This window comes from Sander vitreus, chromosome 11, assembly GCF_031162955.1.
Source record: "Sander vitreus isolate 19-12246 chromosome 11, sanVit1, whole genome shotgun sequence".
NCBI lineage: Eukaryota > Metazoa > Chordata > Actinopteri > Perciformes > Percidae > Sander > Sander vitreus.
Window position 1 is genome coordinate 13,191,478 of NC_135865.1, and position 20,433 is coordinate 13,211,910.

The 20,433-nt window shown below is 39.3% G+C and overlaps 2 protein-coding genes across 2 annotated transcripts in view; one reads left to right on the forward strand and one right to left on the reverse strand.

The window, feature by feature from the left end:
• The first annotated feature begins 369 nt into the window (after positions 1-369).
• On the forward strand, positions 370-17,321 carry bin1a (bridging integrator 1a). Its single transcript, XM_078261683.1, has 19 exons — positions 370-673; positions 1,552-1,632; positions 1,905-1,959; positions 2,054-2,148; positions 2,771-2,866; positions 3,097-3,207; positions 3,321-3,413; positions 3,713-3,798; positions 3,976-4,051; positions 4,784-4,848; positions 5,512-5,556; positions 6,668-6,743; positions 7,115-7,237; positions 9,244-9,264; positions 11,957-12,349; positions 12,900-12,956; positions 13,876-13,950; positions 14,050-14,151; positions 14,279-17,321. Exons 1-19 carry the CDS (start codon positions 587-589, stop codon positions 14,378-14,380), a joined length of 1,839 nt encoding a protein of 612 aa, XP_078117809.1. The 5' UTR covers positions 370-586; the 3' UTR covers positions 14,381-17,321.
• A 621-nt stretch (positions 17,322-17,942) lies between these two features.
• Positions 17,943-20,433, reverse strand: part of LOC144525143 (indian hedgehog B protein-like) — a 7,779-nt gene continuing 5,288 nt past the window's right edge. The window contains exon 4 of the mRNA XM_078261684.1: positions 17,943-20,189. Within this exon, the coding sequence (XP_078117810.1) occupies positions 19,417-20,189 (773 nt within the window). The 3' untranslated portion in view covers positions 17,943-19,416. The remainder of the gene's footprint in view (positions 20,190-20,433) is intronic.

Here is a 20,433-nt window from a genome sequence, read left to right on the forward strand (position 1 = left end):
GCCTGGTCTTATTTCTTACCAATGTTTGTTTAGGTTAATTGTGAATGTTTGCTAGGCTCTTTATGATATTATATTTATTTATCTATTTATTTATGTATTTATTTGAGACATAATAATAGATAATTTTAAGACTTGACAGCCTATATATTGAGAATGTCTGAGGCCAATTTTAAGTTAAACATTGAGATTACAAAGATCAACAAAGAACATTTTTCTAAATCGTTGGTGCAGAATTTTATTTTAAAGCAGCACATTGTGTTCATAATGTATCTGTTGATGTGTAGTCTCATATAATGTACAGATTCCTGTGTGGACGCGCAGCAGCAACTGTGCCTTTAAGAGCATCAGCATCCTCCTCTGTCACGGACGCGCACACAGCAGTTCAACATTTGAGAATACAGCTTAGCTTTCTTCACACACATCCCTTTTAAATATACATCATTACATCACATAATTGCATTTATCGCCATTATTTCTCCACTGGACCTTGATGAATTTGCCTCAACGATCCCCGTAGCGGTCCATCAGATCGTTATTGCTCTTATTGCCTTCCTTCCCGCATCCAAAGACTGATCTGCGCTACAAGATGGCTGAGTTGAATTTGGGGAAAGGGTTGACCGCAGGAAAAGTGGCCAGCAACGTTCAGAAAAAATTAACGAGAGCCCAAGAAAAGGTAAGAGCTGCTCACGAACGTGTTAATGTATGGGGAATTATCGTTCAGGCCTACAACGCCGTGAAGCAGCAGTGCCGCATCCTCTACTAAGGCGCAGTGTCGCATCACGACATCATAATAATAAGGGGGCTGTAGGCTATTTGGGGATGGGGATGTCCACTTTAAACACATCGTTCCTGTAGTCAATGTCATACAGCGGGCACGTGCATAATGCAGTGAGATGCGGTAAGCTTACTCATAATTTAGCCCATGACTGATGTGTTTCTGGCATTTTAAACCAATATCTGGGTATCTCAATAAGTGTTTTTCACACAAACGGTGACTGCAGAAACACTCCCTTACATTTTGCTAGCACTATGATGATAAGTATTACCCATGCTGCAATATGTAGTCTATAGATGGTAGATATGAGGCCTAGTCTATGCGTTCATGCCGTGAATAAATGGCAGGGGGCGCTATTTGTCTATCATTATGCATCATGTACTGTAGGGTTAAAGAGAGACAGGCAGAGAGAAAACAGATAATGGTGACCTATTAAACACAGTGTGCTTTATACATGTGTGAATGCTACTGTATTGACAATATGTATATGCATTTGTATGGAAATAATGTATATAATGCATACATGCATTCATGTATGATGTGATTATCTCTTATATACGTTGTGTTATAATACTGCAACCCACTCATTTTACCCATGAATGCAAAAAAAACCACATTTGATCATAAACTTGAAAGCGAGAGGTCAAGACAAGAAGAGGTTCACAGGTGCTGTGTCTTTTAGGGAACATATCCCTTCTTCTGTCTTAAAGCTAAACAGAATCAATTGCTAACCTTACCCTTGGTATTGTGACTAATGTTATGTGTTTGGCTGACAGGTTCTTCAGAAGCTTGGCAAAGCTGATGAGACCAAAGATGTTGCTTTTGAGGAGGGAGTGATCAACTTCAACAAACAATATGTGAGTACAGTCCAGTGAATGGCACTATGTCGAATGGCAGAGTATTTCTAGAAATCAATAATGCTAGTGACCAATTATTGCATAGTTATATAGCTTGCCAGACTTTTTAGTCATGCATGTACCTTCTCCAAATATAAACAGAATTTTGCATTAGCTCTAACAGGCTAATTTGCTGAGACTGAAATATGAACTGGCTCAACAGGCTGTGAACGTGTCTCCTCACACTGGTTCATTTTGTGTTCTAAGCCCCATGTTTTGTGTTTCACCCCTAGACTGAAGGCAGCAAACTGCAAAGGGACCTTCGGGCATACCTGGAGGCAGTAAAAGGTGACACACACAAGCCTGTACAAATTCACACTTGCATGTACCAAGCTAAATCGATCTTCTGCTTATGTAGAATAAATGTGTGTGTTGTCCTCAGCCATGCACGAGTCCTCCAAAAACGTGCAGGCATGTTTGGCTGACATGTATGAGCCAGAGTGGTACGGCAAGAACGAAGTGGATTCGATTGTGGAGGTCAGAAACCCTTTTTTATGAATGTGTTTAAAATACAGAAATTGCCTGTAAGAGAGGACAAGCTGGTTTCCATATATAGGTCAGAACCACTTTATAGTATATTAGTTGATCGATTGTCTGTGTGTGTGTGTGTGTGTGTGTGTGTGTGTGTGTGTGTGTGTGTGTGTGTGTGTGTGTGTGTGTGTGTGCTTGGCTCCTGATTAGCTTATGCATCACAGCAGCAATGTTTCCTAGGGTCCGCACAGCTTGCTAATTCCTTTTTAGAATTAGGAATTAGCAAAATTATAAACTCATGTAAGAAATGGTGTTTAACACTTTAGAATTTCTTCTGACTTCATTAAGTGCATTACTTTTGAAATTACTTTTAGATTAATGGTTCTTATGTGACAAAAGTACCACAAGCTAGCTGTAAGAAAACGCTGCAATCAGTTAAAAGGGTTTCAGTTTATTCTTAATTTATATACAAGACCACGAGCCAAGACATAGCAACAGAGCTACTGGAATTAACTAAAAAGTGGTGGAGAAATATATCTAAGAATCATACTTTTGCAATTAAACAACTTTTTTTTCTTATCTCTGGTTGTGATTATGTATGGTACTGTTATGTTCATCCATGCTGCAGGACTGTGATGTGCTGTGGACTGACTACCACCAAAAGTTGGTCGATCATGCTCTCATCTCCATGGATACTTACCTGGGCCAGTTCCCTGATATCAAGGTAAGTGGTGTTGTCATAGAAACCTGCAGAAACCAGAACCAAAAAATAACTAGCATTTAGTGTTCATGCAGTGGCAGCCAGCTCCACATTATACTGTATATGATTAGGCTCTTACTGAATTTTGAATAATCATACACTCCCGGAAAACAAGTTTATGTTTGGAAGATGAAAACTGAGTTTTTCCTTGAAGACGCAGACACTGAATAACACATTCTCCTTTTTTTGTTCAGGCACGTATAGCTAAGAGGGACAGGAAGCTGGTTGATTACGACAGTGCCAGGCACAACTATGCCACCACACACAAGACCAAGAAAAAGGATGGGGGCATTAAAATTACCAAGGTAAAACAAAAATTAAAAATGTTTTGATACAAAAGTAGTGGCACCCTGATAATGATGTCATTTACATACAAATAAATTGTGTTTTTTTGTTGTATTCTGACTCTCTCCTCTAGCCCTCTTCTTTGTTGGAGAGGGCCACTCCAGGTTGGGCTCAGGGTATCTTGTCTGCACACAATGTTGCCCAGAGCAGTCTGTCCAGGAACCAGGTACACAATAATCTTCCTGCACTTTGAACTTGTTGCATTTTATCTCTCTCTTTTTCTGCCCGTGTTCCCTATTACTTGCAACTGTTGAATATCTATCAAAGGCAAAATGAAAATGACAACGACAGAACAACTGCAGACAAACCATCTCGAAGCACAAGCATAAGTGTCAGGGGATGTTAAGCACACATACAAAACATACCCCAATGCATTGTGCCAATGTGTGTGTCTGTGTCTGTGTGTGTGTGTGTGTGTGTGTGTGTGTGTGTGTGTGTGTGTGTGTGTGTGTGTGTGTTTTTCAGGCTGAGGAAGAGCTGGAGAGAGCCCAGAAGGTGTTTGAGGAGATTAATATTGACTTGCAAGAGGAGTTGCCTTCCCTCTGGAACAGGTGTGTATGTGTGTGAGTGTCTGTGGAAACAGATTTTCCTGTTGATGGATGGATGCTGTAATTACATTTCACTTACATCTGTGCTACATTGCTTGTCCTTACAGGATGCTAAATTAAGTCAGGCCAGTAATGCAATCAATACTGTCTCTCTCGCTCTCTCTTCTCTGCCCTTTCTAGTCGTGTTGGATTTTATGTCAGCACCTTCCAGAGTTTGGCTGGTTTTGAGGAGAAGTTTCACAAGGAAATTGGCCGGGTAAGTCTTGTGTATGAACCTCTATTAGTGCTGAATTTAGATAAAGACCAGACAAAATAAATTGACACAGTGTAAAAGATAACAGTTAATGGTAAATGTCGACAGTGCCAGTTTATACTACATCAGCAATTAAATCTAATGAAATGGCTTGTTGCTGTCCGGAAAGTTCTTTTTTTTCTGTAAAAATACAGTAGGACTAGGGTTGGGTATCGTTTGGATTTTTACAATTCTAAAACGATTCCGATTCCTAAACCGATTCTTGAAAAACTGAAAAATGACATCAAAGAAAGGCTCTTTTATAGAGTTTTTTTAAAATTGAAAATTATTTAAATGTAACAACATATTAACGTTTTAAAGTACTTAAATATATAATAAGTAAACCTAACAGTCACCTAACACACAACTACAATACGTCTGTTTGGGAGCGACAGGGGGAAAATATTTCAGTCGACACATTAAGTGAAACCGAAATGAGGAACCGTAATTTGTGTTCTAATCCAGTCCGATTCCTACCGGTTGCGTAGGAATCCATCCAGAATTCTATAGTGGAACCGGGTTTCGGTACCCAATCCTAAGTAGGACATGATATTGTCCTCTGTTTTACTGTCTGAGTTTGAGAGTTGTAAACACTGTCTATCTGAATTTGGACATGATGATGCAAACATGATGATGATGTAATGCTGTTGTTGTTAAGTATACTTATCTAACACCCCGTCTTCCCCCCCTCTGTAGTTGGATCAGGATTTGTATGACACCTTGGAAAAATTGGAAAGAACAGACATCCACCAAGCAAGCAGGTTAGTTTCATTGAATATTCTTTAAACATTGCAGATATTGATTCTAAAACGATTCACGAAATTAAGTGCCAAGATATCTTTTCATCAAATAGGTTTCTATAGGTTAATAGATTTTTATGAAAGCAACATAGATTAACACCGACAGGCGACAGTGATGCTATTTAGTAATCAAAAGTATTTTGTTAATATAGTAACCTCAGGTTTTCGTGCTTCTAAAGAAATCCTGTAGTCTACTTGAAAACATCTGTTTGTGTGAGATCCCGGAAATCGTTGAGTGCTGAGCCTCATCAATCAATCACTGTGGTTGGTCATCTTAATTACAAAATGTTGTATTTCTATGGCATCTTCTAGACTTGGGCAAATATAAATCTTTTCAGAAATGTGTGCACATTTTTGAACCTCTTGAGAACACATAATTTATCGTGCTTGATGAATGTAGTGAGCAACATCAGAAGTTAAAATAGCAGTAAATTAAGAGGTAAGGTTATTTTTAACAACCTCATTAATTTTCCCCATAGGTTTACTGTAAGCCAAGTGGGGAAACTTACAAAATATGAAACTCCTGGATTAAAACACTAGTTATCAAAAGTATTTTAAGCTACAGCAATAGACAAACTAAATGGCATGCATTAACCTGGAGCCACCCCTGAACCCCCCTTTCAGAAAGACAGGTACCAGCGGCACCTCATCGTCAGGAACAAATAGGAGGTAACCGGCAGCAACTGTGGTAACCATAGTGACACAACTCTTGTCTGTCCGTCCAACTGACCTGTGTGTCCAGCTGTCTGTCTGTCAGTCAGTCTGCAGGCTTGAGAGAGTTGAGGGAGAACTAGTGCTTGGTTGTGAATTCACAGACACTGATGAGAGAGCTATGCTCCCAGAGTAGATATATAAGAGTTGAGCAAACCTGCATGTTTAATGCTCCACCAGGCAAGACTGTTACGTAACAATACAACCCAAAACGCAAGATACGTAGTGGAGTAATGTACATGTACATGATGAATCCACTAGGGGGGGCCACAAAATGAGTTGCTTGTCCCTGATTAACCCCTTTTTACTCCCCTTATCTGTGTAATGTGTACAGTTTTTCTACAGTAGCTTCTCAGTTTCTGTGCGATAATTTGACTAAACATATTCATTTAGAGATATGCAGCGTAGGAGCACAAAACTGAAATGATAAAGGTGTTCTAGCTAGATCAACCCAAGGCTTCAAAATCAGGTAAGCAGGATTCACCTTAGGGCCCTTATCATGAGTACATTGCTTTAGTCCTGCATATTCCCAAACAAGGTTACAATTACAGTGTATTAACAAAATACACCTGGAGCTTTTGGTGTTAATAAATAAAAGCTGCCCTCCGGAGGCCCCACTTGTCCACTTTGAGTCTCGGTAACATAGTGCTTGAATTTTCAAATAGTTACCTCTTTCTGCCATTTGAAGCCACAAATGTACAAAATTGCCTGGTCCAGCAATAAATTGCAGGTTTTCCAAACCTTAAATATCTACAGATCTAGCGCTGCTTTTTGTCAACAGTGAGTGCCTCTATTACTGCTCGCTTGTGAGGCTCACTCTTCTTGCATGACAGCACTTGCAACAACAACAACAACTTACGCTTGGACTGTAGAGCATGCATTTTAACTTTTTAAGTTGTGTTAGCTGTACTTTTTAACCTTTGATCGACCTTTCTCTCACATCATTTGCTATCCTTGTTACTTTCTCTGTAATATGTCTGTATTCTCTATTTTGCCCTTTCTCTCTCTCTCTCTCTCTCTCTCTCTCTCTCTCTCTCTCTCTCTCTCTCTCTCTCTCTCATTCACTCAGTGCGGTTGGAAAAGAAGCATCTAACCACACTCTCAGGCCAGGAGGACCACCGCCAATCCCTAAATCTCCATCCAAGGTAAACACACACGCTCTCACACACTAAGACCGTCTCTTTGTTCAGAGTCGTGTCTGAATAATGTCTCTACACAGGTGTGACTAATAACAATCATGCTGGCTGCATTTCATGTAGGAGCCATCGTTAATGTGATCGGTTATCTGTGCTGAGATAAATAAGTTCATTTTGTCATCTGAGTTTAAGTTCTACAATTTTCTTCCCAACATTTTTTTATCTAACTCTTAATTATTAAATATCATTTTTTTTAAACATTAAATGCATTAAATTCAGTTTTGTAAAATGCAGACTGAAAACACAATGCTTATTAATCGAGCCTTGGCTTAATATTTACTTGTAGCACAACGTTATTATTGTTTCTTTTACCGTTCTAGCTAAGGCCTGCAGTGCCTCCTCCACCCAAGGTGACCCCATCTAAGGAGTTGAAAACAGAGAACATCGTCAGCCTGTTTGATGCTGCAGCTACTCCAGATATCAGCGTCACCTCCCCTACAGAGGTTAGTGAGCAGCTGCTGTCGACAAACAGCCATAGCCCTTTAACTTCCAACTCTCCTGCGCAGGTCGGAGCCCTGTGTGTTCCTTTATCTGGCCTGCCCCTCCTCCTCCTTCTCCTATTCTATTCTAGTCTATTCATGTCTACTCTTGTCTATCCTTCTTTGCTGTCTCTTCTGTCCTGTTCCTTGACCCTCTATTGCACCCTGTTAGCCAATGAGAGCTCCTATTCCTGTTGTTATCAGTTTGACAGTCCTGCAGTGAGCAGCCTGTTGGACATGGACCTGGACTCTTTCAGTGTAACAACCAAAGCCTCTACGGTCACACAGGTGGATGATTCATGGCATGAACATATAGATCGTAGAGAGACCCTCCACTGCAAGAAATGCCAAACTTCACAAGAGATTTTTTATTTTATTCATGTATTAAATTAAGTTCATGATATCTAAGTCCAAGAGAACTTTGCCATCTATTTATTATGCTTATGGGAACAACAATATTTCCGGTTGCCAGTGCAGTTGTTTGACTTTAAATATATTGAAACATGCTTGTCTGGATACACAATAAAATCACTTGATAAGGATGGCATAGTTTGAGGTGTTACCTGCTTCTTTCCAATTTACCAAACTGCTCCTGCTTTTAGTGACCACTTCTTCCTGCTGCAGCACTATCCACAGAGCACTCATGGCAGTACTGTAGACTAAAGCCCTGCTCTGGTCTTACTTCCTTCTCTTCAGAACTCTACAGCAGAATATAGTTTTAGATACTGGAATGAAATGAGTTGTACTTACTTTATCTGAGCGTACAACTGAGCAATCTAAAGTTGCTCATATTGCTTGGATGGTGGGATAAAATATAGTACACCTCATGCTATTTCATTCCAAATATATTCAGCTGTTGTTTGATCCAGGTCTGCTACACAGCTTCAATACAGCATTCTTATACACTAATGAATGATGGCATGAAGCCTTCTGTATACTTTGACCCAGTTAGTAGGTACCAGAGTGAGGTAAACTGGCCCTATTATGACAGAACATGTAGGGAAAAGATCAAACAGTTCAGTTTAGTTTATTAGGATCCGCATTAGCTACAGCAGGGCTGTCTTCCTGGGGTCCGACACATAATCAGAATAACACAATACAGTACATAGCAACAGAGAACATTAAAAGCAACATTAAAAGAAACAAAAGATAAATAAAATAAAAAGATAAATAATGACAATGCTATCATTAACAACCTTAACTGAAAGGTTATAGTCCTGCCAACAAAATGTTTTGATCCCTTTTAGTTATAGTCCCAAACATAAATCCAACTCAAAACCATAGTCGATTATTTTAATACTTTATTTTATATTTTAATATTTTGCTTGTTTAGATCGCCTGTAGATCACTCTGTATTCTTTAGACAATCTATGGCATTACAACACTAACGTAAAGTAACACAATCATTAAAATCCCCAAACTTTACACTTAGTGTGATTTCAAAACTCATCATCATGTCCATGGTCATAGGCTTGAGAATTACAACACTGTCAGTAATGGCATCCATTGTTACAGTAATGTAATTGTTTACAGACTCAGAGTTCATAACAGAAATTCTTAAAATTGTATTAAAAAAATTTACAAAATTCCTGTTTCTTTTCAGAAAACAGAATGAATGTGGGCTGTGTGATTTAAAATACCTACTTTGACTTTGCATATTTTCTGAACTACACCTTTGTAAACTATGAATCTAATGGCTACATGGAATGATTGTACTGTAATTTTTAAAAGGTTAAAGGATGCACTCACAGGAACAAACCTGCAGAGAATAAACTCCCCACTCTGCAGCTCAATAACATCATTTAGCTGGTTTTGCCTGTACTCTTGGTCTTCTGGAGATCTACTGCTTGGGCTTGTAGGTTTAGAGCATGGGACCTGCACCGGAAATGTATTATTAAATGCAACGGAAAAGAGTTTTGTAAAGAGCTTAGTTCTGTCTTCTCATGCTATTCTTCCTCTGCTTTTCACAGATGGCAAACTGGGACTCATGGGTAAGCATATCATCCTCACCATAAAACATGTTTTAAACATTCAAAAATATATACTGTAATTACCAATATGATCATCATCTTCATCAGCATATTCTTATTTCTTATTGTGTTCATAGTAACCATCAACTCATTTGTCAATGCTTACATTTACTACAAAATAGCCATTATACAAGCCCCACTCTCAATATGCTTGTTGCAGGACATGTTGGGTACTTCTATAATGGCTTTTACTGTAGATAAAAAAGCAGTTCCATAAATGGATCTCTTTCATTTGTCTGTCCCAAATATGTTTGTGCGTTGTCTTTGTGTCTGCAGTGCTTGATGTGACACTGAAGAGATTGTTGTACAGCACAAATTGAACTTGGGAATGAGCGTGGGTCAATTCAGTTTCAAACTGACATTTTACACTGTAATATAGTTTATTGAATCAATATAAATGGTGTCTGATGTGCAATCCTCTAGCCGTCACTTTCTCTTCTACAGTAAAGTTGCGGGATGCACAGTATATTGATGATAAACAGCATACTGTTGACCTAAAACCTATATAGGATTGATCGTAAGCCACCCACCACATCCATAGAAAATTACAAACTTAAATGAGTTATGAGATCCCATCTTTGTGAAATGATTTGTAACTGAATCAACCTTTCTTTCTGTTTTCTCTTGTATCCCTGTATGTTCACATGTTACACTGACAGAACATGTAGCCTTTACATGCTCCATGTGACACACAGGGAACAGTTTTGTTCTGCAAGTTGAGTGAAGTTGCTCTTGTTTTCAGTGGCTTGTTTCATGGAAATAAATGAACAAGCTGGTCGGCAACTTCACAAAGCCTTGCTTGCAACTTGACATTCTGACCATTAACTAACCTTTTTGTTCATGCCTATCACTGTAAGAGAGATGTGTCTCAACAATCATACAGTTCTGCTGTATTATAGCTTGAGGCAAAGTAGTTATTGCTCAGAAAGGAATGACACTTCTTCTCTTACAAAGCTTCCTTCCTCTTTCTCCATCTGAACATAGCCGTGGGAATATAAACCATGCTTGCAAACTACATGCAGAAGATCCAACATCTATTTTCTGATGGGAAAAGGCTGATAGTTTTTGCGTTTCTGCCTTCTGCTGCCACACTTCCTTATCTTCATCTGTCGTTTAATTTGATCCGAACCTTCTCTGTAAAGGTCTATCCTTCTACATCTATCTTCTTGGGTCTGATGATAATGCTAATGATAATGATGACGATGATGATGATGATGGTGATGAATGATGGTGATGATGACTTACTGCTGAACTCCTCCCATCGAGGTCCATGGCATCTTTCTGCTAATATGTTGCAAAACTGTTCCATTGTCCCTTAAATATTACAAATAAGTTTAATCTAAATAATGTTTGATGGCAACTCCCCCAACCCTCATCCATGGTTAAACCCTTAAAAGGCCATTCTTGTGGTTTAGCAGGTTTTAGCCCTTTTACTAATGAGGCATTATTTTTGCATCACAGGCACAGTGGTGCTTTGAGTGAAATGCTAACACCATGCAAACATGCTGACAAAGACAATGCTAACATGCTGATGATAAGCAGGGTTATGTTTATCTGATGGGACTATAATTTAGCATAAATTATAAACCAAAATCTAAATAAGGGACAATCTAGTTGTTTCACATTTTACTCTAAGGCAAAACTGTAAACCTAGTGGCACCAGAGGAAAAATCAGGGAATCTGCAAAAACAGATACAGGGAACACAATTTTTAGTTAATGGGCTAAAGCAAGCAAAATCACCTGTATGGTCCTTTAATGTTTGAACTCCTTTAAAGCTGAATTGCGGAACTTTTCTCTCCCCCTTCTGGCAGTGAGAGTAATTACACAAACGCTGTTGACGTGCTTAAGGAAAGCATCTGTTCATAATAACACCACGTCGCTGTGGTCTCTCACCCCTACCTGCCTGTCAAGGTTTTGGAAAAACACAGGTAGACTGACATGCTGTGTAACCAATCAGAGAGCCAGAATAAGCAGCTACTTTGTGAAGTACTGTAAGTGAGTGAGCAAGGTTGGTTGACGGCACTTTGTGTACTGCTTATGGAACTCTGATGTAACCACGTTGTTGTAGAGTTAATAAACTACTCATTCTGAGTACAAATAAGCTGTATTGGCATACTTACGATGCACCATGTCACCAACAAAATCAGACACCACAACTCCGGTATACTGAAAAATACACAGAGCTTTCCCTGGCGTTCATAGGTTTAATCCGCATTGTGTGAACTCGTTTGGCAAGGTCTGGATGTAACAGACGTTCATTTATATGTAAAAGTTCTGCACACTAGCTTTAATTTTTGAATACCATTCTGATAATACAACCCTTGCACCCCGTGAGTGCCAAACTAATATCTTTATCAATTTCCTAATCGCTTGTCCCTCAAAAATATTTTTTACATTGTTCTTAGCCCACTGTGTTCTTCATACTTTGGCCATACCCCCACACGCCCTGCAAAGATTCTTCTTTTGTCCTGGTCCTGCTAATTTCCAAGCCTTTTGCCCATTGAGATGCTGAATCTAGCCTCAAATATCCCTTATACCTTATCTTTTTGTCCCTTAAAATTTCCTCAACTATTAAACCCCTAATAATACCCATAAAGTAAAATATATTTTTTTTTACTTCTGACTCCTTGAAACCTGACCCTTGCCCCTCAGCATGAGGACATTGGTGCCCAGGAAGAGCACACCAAGCAGCACTATGACCCTTTGGCTGCTGCTGCAGATGCCTGGGGAGATGATGGTACGCAGCCTATCCGCTATGACCCCATAGCAGCCGCCGCAGAGGGCTGGGGGGATGACGGAACCCGACCAGTTCGCTATGACCCTGTGGCTCTGGCTCAGCAGGCAAAGGGGGATGATGAGAGCCAGCAGGCTCATTACAATCCCGTGGCTGAAGCCCAGGAGGACTGGGGTGATGGTGGGGACTGCCAGCCGGTCACAGAAGTGCCCGCCCCAGAGGATGAAACACCTGCAGCTGAGACTCCAGCTGATGTCGCTGAGGAAGAAGCCACACCAGCTGCTGCTACATTGGATGATGAAGAGGGTCAGGTAACCAAGGAGAGAAAAAATGGAGAGATGCATCTGGACGAAAATGGTGGATGCATCGGTTTTTGAGGAGGAGGTTTGAGCATGCAGTACTGGACAGAAACAGATGATAAAGAGATAAATTGTGAATGGAAGGTCGAGATATGGAGAAATCTTAAGATGGAAATATTAGGATGCATCTGGACCAACAGCATGGATGCATCAACTGTGCAACAGAGGGCAAGTTAGAAATTAATTGCTGAGGGAATATGAAGAGTATAAACACCTGCTTCTCAATACACTTAACTAATCCCAGTCACTGCTAATCAAAAATCCATTCATATAGTATGCTGTGCAAAACCTGTGCATTAGAATCCAAGCTTACCGTCTATTCCACATACTTGCTTATATTAGCTATAACTTTGCTGTTTAGGCTGGCCGGCTTGTCTTTTTGTCTGTCTTTGTCTTGTTTGTCTGTTCTTCTTTCTTTCATTTTTTCCCCCTCCTTATTTCAATCTTTCATATGTCTCATTCTCTGATCTCTTTCTGTTATTCTATGTCTCTCTGCTCCCAGGGTGAGTCTGCAGCAACAGCTGCTGCAGCACCAGAGGAGGAAGCACCGACAGAGGAGGTTCGTGAAAGAGGAACTACTATAACATGCAATAACTGTTATGTGCTTTATACATTTTTTTTATTTTTTAATGTGCTTTTCATTGCAAAATTACAGATATCAATATAATGATGTAATATTGTAACACTGTTCTTTGAAGAGCTTACACCACCCCTAAATATTTGTTATGTATCTGTATATATGTTTTAGGTGACTATATTGCATCATGCTTCTTCTCATTTACTAGAAGAAAATCACATCATTTTTGTCTATATGTCAGAAAAACATTGTTCCTTAACATGCTTGAAATTACATTTCATTTAATCAAAAACATATAAATTACTTAAAGCTTTAGTGCGTAACTTTTTAATATTATTGAACATCCATTACATTTAAGCCATTGCCAAATGAGTTCCTACAAAGCTAATTAAGACTTTCAGCTCCACTCAACTCTCTCTGTATTTCTCAGTATTCAGAAGATTGTGTCGTCCAGTGACATTCCCACGCAGAAGCTCGAGTGAAGATAATTACCTCTTGTGAAGAGTCCATCATGTTTTATTAATCCTCCTTGTCCTCTTTGGCTACTAGCAACTGCGCGGAGGAGGGGTGGGGTCACGGAAGGCTGTATAATGTGGATGCGCCAACAATGTTGTTGTCATTACTTAGAATTCCTCATGGGGGCGACAGAAACTACGCACTATAGCTTTAACATTGTTTCCAGTACTGAAACTGGACTTTAAGCATTTTCTAAAAGCAAGTATCCTTTATTGTCTAGTTTCAGGTTACAGACACTCTTATAGAAAATTCTGTTGGCAGATTTTCATTAAATCATGTTTTGGAGAAAAAAAGACATCCACGGCTTAATTATGGCTCTTTAAAAGATGAACACGTTTTTCATTGTGCACTACATGTCAGTAAATAGAACATTTGTTTGTTCTAGACACCTGAAGTAGCAGTAGAATCAACAGAAGTAGCATCAGAGCCTGAAGAAATGCCACCTGGCTTCTTGTTTAAGGTAAAACCAAATAAGATCTCTATAGTGCTGAGCATCTACTTAACCCAAATATGCATTGTGTATAAATATATCGATCATTCATGTTTTTTTCATTTATAGCTCCAGGTGATGCATGATTATGCTGCCAACGACACAGACGAACTGGAGATGAAGACTGGTGATGTGGTGCTGGTAATCCCCTTTGACAACCCTGAAGAACAGGTACACACACACACACACACACACACATACACACACACACACACACACACACACATACACAGGTATTTACTGTGGTGTCACAGTGACAGTGAGGTGAATGTCTTTATTTGCATGTCTGTGTTTTTAGGATGATGGCTGGCTGATGGGAATGAAGCAGGACGACTGGCGGCAGAACAAAGGAAATGCCCTTAAAGGAGTATTCCCTGAAAATTTTACCCAGAGGCTGTGAAAGAGAAGGACAGGACGTCATTCCAGCTTCCTTCTTCATGTCTCTCTTCCTCTTGCCTCAATCCTTCCTTTCCTCTCTTGCCCTGATACGGTATCTTTACTAGGACTTTGGCCATAGAAGCAGAGCTGTCACAGCCGTGGTTGAAATCCTGCATTTCTAAGGTCTGCTACACTGTGCTAAAAGTGGATCTTGGCATTTCTTTGGATTTCTGCCAACATTTACAATTACAGATGTAGCCATTTCACAGGTCCCACTCTTTGCTGTCTTGCTGCGCTATTGTTGCTACTCCATATCGGAGGAATTGATTACAGAATCCTGATCATACAGGATCGATGCAGGGATGGGTGCCTCTGCAATGGCTGCTACTGCAATTGCATTATGTTTTATTCTTAGCCATGTGTCATCATAAACTCTCCAAGGCATATTCCACCACCATAACAGAGAAAATGTATTTTGAGACGTGCTTTTGTTCATCTGATACTGAGAGATTGAGAACAGTTTAAAATTATTAAGACAATGCCAACTGTAGCAAATTATCCCTTACACACATATAAGCCCTGCAATGTGTGTGTGTGTGTGTGTGTGTGTGTGTGTGTTTTTATTTTATTTTTTATAAAGGATGGGGTGTAATTACTAAAGCCAGACTGACAGAAAGGTAAATGTAAACTTAGTAGAGTCCTCACTATGTTTGAAACATTCACCCAGCAGAGTAACACACTGGCAAAGAGAACAAATTCTTAGCTGGCAATTTCACTCCAGTCAAATGCAAAAGACCTTTGAATACATAAGGTGCAGAATCAGCACGTACCCAGCCCATAAACACATGAACAGTGAGGATATATATATAAATATATATAGCAATTTCACCAACAACTCGGCTTGAATTAAGCCACTGCCAATGCTGCTGAGGCAGATCTCCATCTTCTCTTGTACAAGTGGGTTGTTAAAACAAATGTTTATTTTTGGCAGTAGTCTGTTTTAGCCACGTGTAGCCGTAAAGTGTCATTTATTTTTTTGGGCATGCATGTTTCCTCACCTGTGGTGGTTGGCTGCCACTCTGACCATATATAAGTGGAGGTGGAGCATAGCAGGGGGTGTATCAGTAAAGATTAAGCATTGCGGTTTCGGTGCCAGTATTTGTTATTTACTGATCCAGTCACTCTTATTAGTTCTGGGGTTGTGCTGACCCAATGCCTGTTGGACACATTCAGCCCATCTTTTATTCCTACTTTGATTGTGTACTTGTGAAACATTGAAACATGCGCCCCTGGTTGTCGTATTAGTTTAGATTAAATGGTAGTACAGTATGAGTAGTATGAACCTGTTGTTAAAATCCAAATAAATGCATATGCATTTAACTAGTCATCTGACACCAACCTAGTTAAAGACAGCAGGAATTCAATATAAAATTAAATCCAAACAGAGATACTGATCCCAGAGTCCTATAGAGTAGAAAAGCACGATGTTTTCATCTTTGTCAGTCAGGTTTTTTTATTCCTTGTTGTTTGAGTTTGTGTGAAGTTGTGTGAAGTGGGCATGTAAAAAAAATATTTTTCACAGGGGATTCCAAATATGCATTAGCCAGGCTAGCTAAAAAGCTAGCTACCAAACTACAACAATGAGACGCTGCTACTGGTAGTATAATAGTTAGGCAGATTTGGTTACACCTTAATGCTAATCAAATATATAATAACTGAGCCAGCCTCATTCGTTTTTTGAAAAATGTGCCGAAAACAATTCCTTCCGTTTGCATAGAGACAACTCAAATGCAGATGATTGAGATTATGCACCAGAGCAACTTCTTTTATTTTTGTATGCTGCCAAGCAATGACTACATATAGCCTAATGTAACTATGTCAACATAATTGCCAACTTACTGTAGGATGTTATGGAGTATTTTGTACTTCTGTCAGGTTTACTGCTCTCAACATAGCCGCTTACTGTAGGTAGTTAAAACTATCTCATTTATTCAGTCACTGACTCAGAAGAGATACACATTTCTCATGTTATTAACATGTAATAATTGTGCGAGAAAATGGTTGTGTGCGATTGTATGTGTGTGTGTTTACGGGTTGTTTGGAAGCATCAATTATTTATCTATAGGCTATTGTTATTGGACAATATCACCACCACCTACCAGGGGATGAGGTTATTCGTTTTACAGGAAGTTTTTTCCTGACTGGACAAAGACAACTCAAACGTATTTGGGTCTTTTCCCACTGGCTGGTATTATGGTTCCAGGTGTTATTGTGCATTGGTTGTGTATAAGTGTAATTTTGCCAAGCTGTGATGACAGATAATATTCATATTCTATAAAGACATTCATATCTGTGTGTGAGTTACTGTGAGCATGCTGACTTCCCATGTGTTGTTATGTGAACACCCTTAATTTAAGACAATGATACTTGGGTCACTTTTGAGGCAGCTGAAACAGGCAGATTTATTTATTTTTTATTATTTTTTATTTTCTTAGTAAGAGGGATGATGGGCAGCTATATATGGCATATTTTTCCACCATTCCCTCTCAAATCAGTCCTGATTATAATTGCTATCCATTAGCCTTGCCTCAAAATGTTGCCGGGGTATCGTGGTCCAAACAGATTTAAACATGATTACATGGAGACAGGACACAGAGAGAAACACTTCAAACCACCAGACTCAGGTGGACAAATGTTTTGCAATGGTTTTCAGTATTTTAAACACTTGAGATGTGCATGATTTTTTCATACGTATTTGAAAAAAGCCTCACGTGAGAACATCACTTGCATATTTAGATGAACCAATCACTTTCATATTTTTTTATTTTCAAACATACAGTATGTTTCACCTGGGTCTGGTTCTCTATTCATCTATATGGATGACAGTGTCTCCTGTGATGAGCTATGGGATATGACAAAAAGGTTTTTCCTGTACCTAAATGACCAATAATAATAAAGATTACGTAGAATCTCCTTTTCTTTATTGATCTTTTGTGGTTCTTGTGTGTAGTCTACTTTGACTGTTGACTAAGAAAAACAAAAAGTGTCTTTTTTGATTTGCTGAATTCTGTTCATCTGCAGATTTTGCTATATTGATGTATTCTCTGCAAGTACAGAAGCATCCAGCAGAACTAACTCTACATCCTGAAAAAAGCATGCAGGCATCATGAGGAGGAAAGAGGAGCGGTTGCTGTGTGCTGCTGTCCTTGGTACTGAAACCAACCAGCAGCCCACCCTGTAACCACAGCTATTCATGCTGCATTCACATTGTTCCAGCTGTTGTGATGCATCACCATTTACAGCGATCACTCACTTTTATGGCTGCTTATGGATAAACATGTAACAGATGATTATCAGCAAATGTTTAAAACCCATATGCTAGCCCTTATTGATATTTCTGAATAAAAAAAGCCAGGGCCTCTCTATCAGAACAAGCATGATGTAAATAAAAAGGGACTTTATTACATAGAGTAAACAGTAGATATTAGTACTATAGTGATTACTAATGGCATATGATCTCAATTTGTTGTTACCAAAAAAATCACAGAGTAGTTTGGGTTTAAAAACAACAACTTTATGTTTCAAATACAAATTGTATGCACATAGTTGACGAAAATAACAATAGTTTACATTATTTTCTAAAAAATAGATCTTTAGATAGTCTCTCCAACAATAGCTTAATATACATATGTGACAAATCTTTAAGAAGGCATATAGAATAACGCCTTGGAGTTTCTAGATACTTGCAAAGTTTGAGTCTACAGTGACGACTGGAAGAACACTTTGGGCAATATCAACTACACGTTTATCCATATTCATTCAGCCACCTATCACAACTGCTTCCCATAGTGTTAAAAACGAAAATGTCTATACCTCTGCGAATCTAGGTCTTAAGTCTTGGATGATAGATGGAATATAAAAAAAGACCATGCAAAGGAGAGCTATCAAGTAACTTTCTATTCAAGATAAAGAGATTTGCTATCTGTTATTTAATATGATGCATAGCTGGTGCTTAATACAGTAGTTGAATACAGCCTGAGTGTTGTGTATACATAGATGTGTGTATACCTTAACTAGATACTACTGACCTGAAAATTGAAAACCTGAAACAATGCAAAATACAAAAAAAAACACACGTTTTAAATAAAGTAACTGATAAAAACATGAAGATGTACAGTATATATAAACCATATGAATCAGTCTGAGACAATCAAGTTGACTGAAAGCAGATGACGTACTTGAATAAACAGATTGACAGCGTGGCTGTTATAACCCCATGCAGCTGTTTTGCATCAGTACTTAAGTATAAACACAGTGTCCATCATCATTCCAAAGCCCTTTTCAGATGTGAAGCTATAATGCAACACTAACAAATTGCTACTGCTTTGTTGTCTTTCTTTCCTTATTAACATTACTTAACTGTATAAATACCTTTCTACATATAGAGCTTCAAATCACACCAAGTTTAGTCACATGTTTAAATTTCCTCTAACTATATCAGTAAGCCCCAGCGTGATCTCAGGCTGCACAAATGTTGACAGATTACAGTAAATACAGTACAAAGAATGATGAAATGTGGTTGTCTTACTTCCTACATTTTTTGTTTTTTAAATGAAAGATATTGTTTCGAACCACAGTCCCTGTTTGTTTTTTGTTTTTTTTATCTCTGAGGTGCTCTGAGTGGAACTGCAAATATTGACATAGACCTTCAACTCTTAAACTGAACATGGGAGATACTTATGTAAATATTTCTGTTGTCATTTAAGTTTAATATCCTGTCAAACACTGACAGAAAAATGTCTTTGGTTGTCTTTCTAATCCTCTAAATCTTCTGGAAGGAATAAAATTGAAATGATCAAAAGTATAAAACTAATGCTCCCAGTGTCTTCTGTTTGTCTTTTGCACAATTTTACATGTGCTACAAAAAGGAGTTTGTTGAAGTACAGCAAACGCAGGCAAGTAAGGTAAAAACAAATCTTCAGTATAAAATCAACTGTCTTTGGTGGTCCCTCAATCTGTGCTTTGGTGCTTCTGAATACAGGTAGGTGAATGAAGTCATCAGTGTGAAACAAGTCTCTGTGGCTCCTGCCTATGTCCTTGCTCAATCCCCCAGGGGTGGAAGTGTCCAGCGTCCAACAGCATTTGCCCCAGCCTCTGTAGAAGCCAAGGGTACCAGTGCAGGCCGTCAGTCTGCGGTTCTGAGGGTCCCATCAGGCTGTAGAAGAACCTCAGTGGGGCCAGGATCCAGTGGGCCAAATGGTGATTGTCCACAGCAGCATAGCAGGATGCCAGCACACCATTCACCACTATGGAGCCATGCTGTGTTAGTGGGGCATACAGCCCGGTGCTCCTCTGTTCTTCTACAAAGGTCACAACTGAAAGTGTTGCCCGTGACCCTGTTTTCCCTTGTGACGTAAGTACGCACTGTCCTGGCCGAACCTCACTGGCAAAAACCGTCCTCAGACCTGCTTCCCAGCTAGGCCTGCCCTCCCGTATGGAGCCCAAAAGTGGCTCTTTGAGTGTGTTCTCCCACTTTGACTCACTCAGCCCACCAGTGCAGACTGTGACAAAGATCAAGTGAGCAGCTGTGAGAGTAATATTAAGTCCTGTGTTGGTGCCAATGATGTAGAAGATCTTTGTGACGTTGGGCTGGTGGTCCAGAAAGGATAAGACCGGGCTGTAGAGAAGGGGTCCATGACCATCTGTCATTGAAGAGGCCAAGACTTGCTCGCCAGGGTGAAGGTCTCGCATCTGTTTAGTAGCCCCGCCCTCAAGGATAACCTGAGCATTACCAGGGAAACAGCCACCGGTTTTGGCTGCCACAGAATGTTCTGAAGAGATTAATAAAGAGAGAATAAAGAGAAATTTGATTATTTTATTTTATTTAACTTAGTTTTTATTATTGCATTATTTTTTTGTAACGATACAAGTATAAGGAGTCAAAAGATAAGGAGAGACGAATACAGTTTTATCTCAAGAGTAGAACAAAAGCACAGCAGCACTTCGCCTTTAACAGTGGCTGCATCTGCAGATTGATCTAGGTCAGTGGTTCCCAACCTGGGGTCCGGGCACCCC